General features: G+C 46.0%; 1 protein-coding gene across 1 annotated transcript in view; it reads left to right on the forward strand.

The window, feature by feature from the left end:
• LOC134909715 (cytochrome P450 3A9-like) overlaps positions 1–6,843 on the forward strand; it is a 78,400-nt gene extending 71,557 nt beyond the window's left edge. Inside the window, exons 11-13 of the mRNA XM_063916909.1 lie at positions 22–248; positions 3,728–3,890; positions 6,390–6,843. Of these exons, the coding sequence (XP_063772979.1) occupies positions 22–248; positions 3,728–3,890; positions 6,390–6,479 (480 nt within the window). The 3' untranslated portion in view covers positions 6,480–6,843. The remainder of the gene's footprint in view (positions 1–21; positions 249–3,727; positions 3,891–6,389) is intronic.
• Positions 6,844–7,534: the final 691 nt, after the last annotated feature.

The following is a 7,534-nucleotide window of genomic DNA, read 5'->3' on the forward strand; positions in this document are numbered from 1 at the left end:
TGTATAACTTGTCACCTGCAGGCTAATCCCACTTATGAAATCCTGAAGAAGATGGAGTACCTAGATATGGTGATTCAAGAGACCCTCCGCATGTACCCCCCTGCGGGGCGATTGGAGAGGGTTTCAAAGCAAACTGTTGAGATCAGTGGTGTAACCATACCAAAGGGGGTGGTCTGTATGATCCCAGCATATGTGTTGCATCATGACTCTGAATATTGGCCAGATCCTCAAGAGTTCCATCCTGAAAGGTAACTTACAGCAAATATGAATCAGACAGGATTTCCCCCACCCTCTGAAGTAATCAAACATTATGGATAACTGTAATGAAGGCATGACATCTACAGTGGTTTAAATAAAGGACGTCAGTGGAGACTGCCAGATCACACTTTCCTCGTGAACCATTACACTGCACATTAACACTTTTTTGAAAAGCAGCTGAAGTTGCTATGCATGGTGATAATGGGCAGCCTAGTAGAGGAAAATAAAAGAAGGACTTAAAAAAAATAACTTAGTTCTTTAACAAGTTATTACATTATAATTACGGATTCTAAATTTTACATTGCGCAGCGGTTTTCTGGTTGCAGCGAACTACGCATGTGCAGCGGCCACATTGCAGCTGCGCAGATATACACATTGTGGCCACATCGCAATGTGATTGACAGTGGCGGGTTTTTGTGGGGCAGCTCCACGGTTTGGGGGCAGCCAGGCTGAACTGCCAGGGGTCAACCATTGATCCGATGTGTCCACAATCTAATTGCAGATGCATCCGGAGGCGGCCTCACACATGCTGGATGGCCTTGCCCTGTGCTGGGCAGCCCCCAGCATGTGAGGAGATGAATGCAGATCTGACTGCGTATGCAGCGATCTTCGTTCATTTCTGAATAACCCCCACAATAGTTTCCTAGCATTTCAGTTAAAATAACAATAACAGAAAATCTGAAGTCTGATTCCACAAAAACTCTAGAAAGAGTCTATAGGAGCGGGAGCTCAGTGTAGAACTTCACCGGCCTGCTTACCATGGCTTACAACTGTGTTTATAGGGTGCAGGAAGTTCCTGAGCTAATCCTTACTTTTACAGACTTCTTCCAGAGTCACTGAGCAAAGCCATACCTCTGCAGAAATATACCCACAGAATAGCCTACTCTCTGTGGGTAGATCCAGTCTCCTGGATCCAACAAATTTCCATAGTGAAGTTATAGCTCTAGAGGCTTCATGTTAAGATTTGCATCAAATATTGTAGCTTTGGCCCGTTCCCTTTAGCACAGTGGCATTGAGCTATGGGGTTGGGCCTGTAATTCACTGCATCATGCCCCTGCACATCTTATCTGTACTTTCCCTTCAGGGTCTACTAGAGGGGTGGATCCAAAGTAGGTACAGAACTTAAGATCTGTAAGCCTTCACCATCTTTGGAAAGTTGCTTATTGAACCCTTTCCCCTGGCACTTTCTCCTGTGATCCTGTCAACTTGCATCCTCTGTGTTTTATGACACTCTGCCATGGCACCGTGACCTTTCCTGGGATCTTCTCTTTCTCCTGGAACCTCTCATCTCTTGTCCCTCCTCTTCCTCCTATACCTTGATTAAAGTACAGTAAGACCAATATTATCGGAAGTTAGGCCATCTCATCCATTGGGCTTAATGGTCAGTTGCCTAGGGGTCCCTAGATAGCACCTATGCCCACCACCCATTGAACAGCCGCACTGAGGTTGCAGCTGCGGGCAATCAGAGGCAAATTTCCCACAAGAAGTTCCAAGGGGTCTCAGCACCCTTCTGCCACTGCCATAATGCTACTGGTGCTGTGTACACCAGGGAGTTTGGTGAGTGCATGCCTGGTGAGTATACTGGCAGCTGTGCCTCTGCACTTGTGAATCATACCCCTTTTCCATCTAAATACGCGGGTCGCAGCTGGGAGCCTAACACGGGTGCTATGCGGCTGCGACCCGCATCAGCCCCCTTTCCATCTGCCATTTTCAACCCATCATATTGCCGGGTTGGTGACGTTGCCGGTGACGTTGCCGGTGATGCAGCGGGGGCTGGATGAACTCCCAGCGCCACCTTCCCATACAGTGCGAACGGGAGCCATGTCGCTTCCGTTAACACTGCACAGCTTACCAGGTTGAACCCGTGTTCAACCCTGCAAGCTACCCGAGTTAGAATATCGGGTCATTCGACCCGGATTATTCCAACTTTACACCAGCCAGCAACACGGGTTATGCGCGTTCATGTGCAATAACCCGTGTTGTATGCGGGCTGGTGGAAAAGGGGTATTAGAGAGTGCTGATGGGAGGCCCTGCCTCTAGTCCTCACAGCTCTCACTGATGGTGGCTGTTTGTCACTTTTCTCTTCCCACTGAAATAAGCATGGAAAAGGTCCTAACACCTCCTGGCTCCTGGGATCTCGCCTTAGGGTGAGGCAGTTATCGCTGGCAGCCACCTCTTCTGCACACATCAAGTCTGACCAGCTGGAGCAGAGACATGAAGACTGTGGGGCTGCTGCCGGTATCGGTATGCGTAGTGCTGGAGTGCGAGGCCAGGCAGTCCATCTACAGGTCAGTCCCCTCCCCCAGCAATTGTCCTCCCAAACTCACTGACCAATCCCTGTGTCTCCCTCTTTTCCAACCCAGTAGACCGACCACATCACTGACACCGGCATTGGTATTACAACTGCTGGGATCCCGACAGCCAGTATTTTAACCGCATCCCCATCTCACTGCCCCCCTACCTAGAACTCCCCCTCCCAGCCAGTCCAGTCACAGTGCTCCCCCAATCGGCTCAATGCCCCTCCTTCTACAGTTTATTATTCTTTCTCCAGCACCCATGTCACTAACCCCCTTCTCAACCAGCCCATTTCCCCCACGACTGGAGGATGCGGTTGTGGAAGATAGAACACCCCCTGCTGCCCACGAGACATCACAGCCGCCGCCAATAGCACCCACCCCACCGCTGGAGAACGAATAGGGAGGGACTCCAGTACATTGCTTTGCCCAGGGACTTACACTGCTGTTAAGACAGCTCTGTTGGAAGTACTTCACTTTTTTCATAGTGCAGGTTGAATCTCCCATATCTGAAACTTTTTGAAATAGTAATATTGACAGCTTTTCTTTCTCAAAAATGTTATGTACAGTATATGAAACATAACACAAAATGCATTTAGGACTTGGGTCCTATACCCAAGATACCTCAGTATGTTATTCAAATAATTCCAACAAAAAATAAATCTAAAATGCAGTATTTCTGATCCCAAGCATTTTGTCTATGGGAGACTTGGTCTGTATATTTCTTTAGCACTAGTTATTCATTTTACAGGAGTTGCACTGAAGTCCTCAAATAACAGTTTTTTTTGTAAATTACACCTGGTGTTTCATAAGACATAACCTATCCCTTATAAGCCTGGTTTAAGTGTTCAATATTCATGACAGCTATAAAGTCAGGTGTACAGATGGGGGCGGTAAGATGGCAGAGGTTTATGCAGCTCCACCTACAAGTAAATATCTGCTGTGTACACAATGCAAGTGCAATTGCAGATGATTTGTGTCCACCCTTGCCTCGTCCTCTATGTGCTTTACATGTTCATTGTAAAATTATGGTGCAGCAGCAATAAAATTAGTGAAGACCCTAGTTCTGTAGGCAATGTCGTCTGTTTACATTATGTGCGTGCACAGTAAGCTTTGTTAATTACATTTCTCTATGTTTACTGTACTGTAACAGATATACTCTATGTATTTTCTAGGTTCAGTAAAGAAAACCGGGAAAACCATGCCCCTTATACCTTCCTGCCCTTTGGAGATGGACCAAGGAACTGTATTGGGATGAGGTTTGCTATGCTGAGCATGAAAGTAGTAATCTCAGCTCTCCTCCAGCATTTTACATGTCGCCCATGTAAAGATACTCTGGTAAGCATATAGCCTTATGCCTGATGCTCTGTAATTTAAAGAAAGGGTAGCTGCCGCTGTCTGCTAGAGAGGAAGGGGCATGGACGGAAACTGCACTCCTTTCTTACTAAGCCCCGGAGTAGGGTAAAAATACTTACCGAGTTGTGTCGGGTTCCTAACTATCGATATTCTGTACCCAAGCCATATTATCAAACACCTGGGAGTTTTACACATTTTGAAATATGCTAATGCAGCGGTGGCCAACCTGTTACTCTTGAGCCGCATGTGGCTCTTTCTTTCTTTAAATGTGGCTCCCGACACTTGAAGTCACATTACCACAACATATCCGGTAACCACTGCACTCCAGAAAGACACTCGGAAGCACTAAGAGGACTGTGGACTGAGGGAGCCAGATACTAGAGATAAAACACCCACTGTCAAACAGAGGATCCTTAAGCCCCTTTCACATCGCCAATGCAGGATCCCACCTGGGAATTAGAAACGGTCATTCCTGGGTGGGATCCGGCAGTGGACCCTAACAGGTGGCTTCCCAACTTGGCAATTTGCTGGGTCGGTTGTCATAGCTGCAGGGGTGGAAGCAGGGGTGGAAGCAACGCTGGGAGATGAGCTAATCTCAACGCCGCCTCTCCCTCAGTAGTAAACGGGTTCCTTCGACCCGGGAACCCGTTTACGCTACCACTGACCTGGTATTCAACGAAGGAAAAACACTGCTTATAACCCGGGTTGAATTACCGGGTCAGGTGATCCAGGAATTCGACCATGGCCCATTCACACCACACACCAACCCGTGTCCACCCGGCAATATGCCGGGTCGATACCGGGATATTTGCGCGGTGTGAAAGGGGTAATAAGGAGCTGCTACAATGGCATGAGTTGGGGGGCTCTGAAGTGACACATGAGGGTTCTAGCAAGAGTGACGCATGGAAGAGCTGGATGAAGTGACATAGGAGGGTGCAAGCAGGAGTGACAAGTGAGGGAGCTGACTGGAGTGACACAGCAGGGTGCTGGCTGAAGTGTACTATGTGAATCATTCTTCAATGTATTTTATGTTGGATCTGGCTTTAAAAATTTATTTTATGTGGATCTGGCCTTTTCAATATATTTTATACCAGGGGCGGTGCCTAGCAGGCACAAGGCCACACCCCATTTTTGCATGATCACCTTCGGCTCTTTGACGTACCTAACAAGATTTTTTGGCTCTTTGACTCTGACTGGTTGGCCACCCCTGTGCTAATGGTTTAAGCGTTTGTGAGATGCACATTATTATGTGTTGAGAAATACAGCAAAAAAATATTAAATTAAGAATATTGTGCTTAAACCTGTTATTTTATGATTGTAGCCACCAGCAGTACTTTTGCCTATCACATTGACCACAAATAACTCAATGTGGTACCTCAAACCCATGACATACCTGTAAGAGCTCTGTGGCACCCCATGGTGCCATGGCACCCAGTTTGGAAACCACTGCATTACGTATATCCTTTGGGGGAAACATGAACAGTTGCGTGTTATAGGGACTAATGGAAACGTTGGGCTAAATGTAATAAGGTGCAAGAAGCAGAAGGTGTGGGAGAGTGTGTGAGAATGCCCGTATTTTCAAAGCAGAAATCGTTTACAATATGAAACCAGGTTGGTTTTGCCTTGTAAATGATTTCCACTTTAAAAATATGGGCATTCTCACACAAGCTCCTGTTCCTCCAGCTCCTTGCACCCTATTACATTTAGCCTTTTATCTCTGTGGTATGTCCTGCTGCAGGTTGAGTCTCCCATATCTGTTGTTCCAAAAACCGTAGGTTTTCGGGAGCTGTGTCAGCGACACCATTTAAATTTCATTGCATGCGACTCGGGGCATGTTTACCCATAGCTCTGACTCTGAAACCGATATCTTGCTTTTCAGCCCCCCCCATTCTCCAGTTCCCATGTGTCTACTCTATGGGCACCATTCTTACTTGGTGAGAGTGTGGCTTTTCTGGCCACCCTACTCACTGTTAGGTCTGTGATTTGCCGCCTCTGCTCTTGTTGCCAAGTTGCAAGCTGCAATCAAAGGATCGAGGATGCAGCACTGACCTTAGACCACAGTATCTGGTGAACTCTCTAGGACTTTTCTCCACACCGACACTGACCCTGGTGGTGCTTCATGTGACAGATCTGCCTTGTATTCCAAAATAAGGAAAAATCCAAAATGCCTCTGGTCCCAAGCATTTTGTACTGTTTATCGGAGACTCATCCAGTAGTTACTGTAGCAGTAGTTTACTATGTTGTCCAAGGTCTTGCTTGGGAGAAACATCAGTCTTCACTTTACATTCATCATTACTATGCCACTCACAAATTACTCATGGTCATAGATGTAACCAAAGTGTGCTAAGCGAGACAATGGCAAAGTACAAAAATATGAAGTTGTTAGACTCTATTTATCAAATAATAAAAGTTGTGGCATTATTGTTGTGTAAATTGAATGTCATAATTTTACTCATTTCTTTGTCATTTTTCTGTCTGCAGATCCCGATGGAGTTCAGCACTACAGGTTTCATGCAACCTAAGACACCGATCATTCTAAAATTTGTGCCTCGATCCGTAGCCACTGAGTGAGCATCAGAATAAGGACAGGACTATATGCAGCCTCTTTTTATTAATTGATCCCACATTATCTTTGACTGTTGTATAAAGCCTATTTAGCTTTCTTGTGATGTCATTGACAATTTACATTTAATTGTATGGAATATTTTCACTGTCCTTTTACTATAGTTTATTTCTTTGCTATCATTCCTGCATGACCTATTAAGTACATTTTTGTTATTTTTTTCACAATCCTATGGATTGTTTGACTACATTATTGATGTTGTCAACTGTAACTCAGAAATGAGAAAAGCTGCTCTGCTGTGTCCTAATAATAAGCAAATTAGGGGTCTCCAATTCTGAAATATCATAAAAATTATACATACAATGGCCCTCATTCCGATTTGTTCGCTCGTTATTTTCCTTTGCATCGGTGCGATTTTCCGCTAACTGCGCATGCGCAATGTTCGCACTGCGGCTGCGCCAAGTAAATTTGCTAAGAAGTTTGGTATTTTACTCACGGCATTACAAGGTTTTTTCTTCGTTCTGCTGATCGTAGTGTGATTGACAGGAAGTGGGTGTTTCTGGGCGGAAACTGCCCGTTTTATGGGAGTGTGTGAAAAAACGCTGCCGTTTCTGGGAAAAACGCGGTGGCTAGAGAAACGGGGGAGTGGCTGGGCGAACGCTGGGTGTGTTTGTGACTTCAAACCAGGAACGACAAGCACTGAACTGATCGCACTGGAAGAGTAAGTCTCGAGCTACTCAGAAACTGCAAAGAAAAATATTTTCTCTATCGTCCTAGTGGATGCTGGGGTTCCTGAAAGGACCATGGGGAATAGCGGCTCCGCAGGAGACAGGGCACAAAAAGTAAAGCTTTAGGATCAGGTGGTGTGCACTGGCTCCTCCCCCTATGACCCTCCTCCAAGCCAGTTAGATTTTGTGCCCGGCCGAGAAGGGTGCAATCTAGGTGGCTCTCCTAAAGAGCTGCTTAGGAAAGTTTAGCTTAGGTTTTTTATTTTACAGTGAGTCCTGCTGGCAACAGGATCACTGCAACGAGGGACTTAGGGGAGAAGAAGTGAACTCACCTG

The sequence above is a fragment of the Pseudophryne corroboree genome, chromosome 4 (assembly GCF_028390025.1).
Source record: "Pseudophryne corroboree isolate aPseCor3 chromosome 4, aPseCor3.hap2, whole genome shotgun sequence".
Taxonomy (NCBI): Eukaryota; Metazoa; Chordata; class Amphibia; order Anura; family Myobatrachidae; genus Pseudophryne; species Pseudophryne corroboree.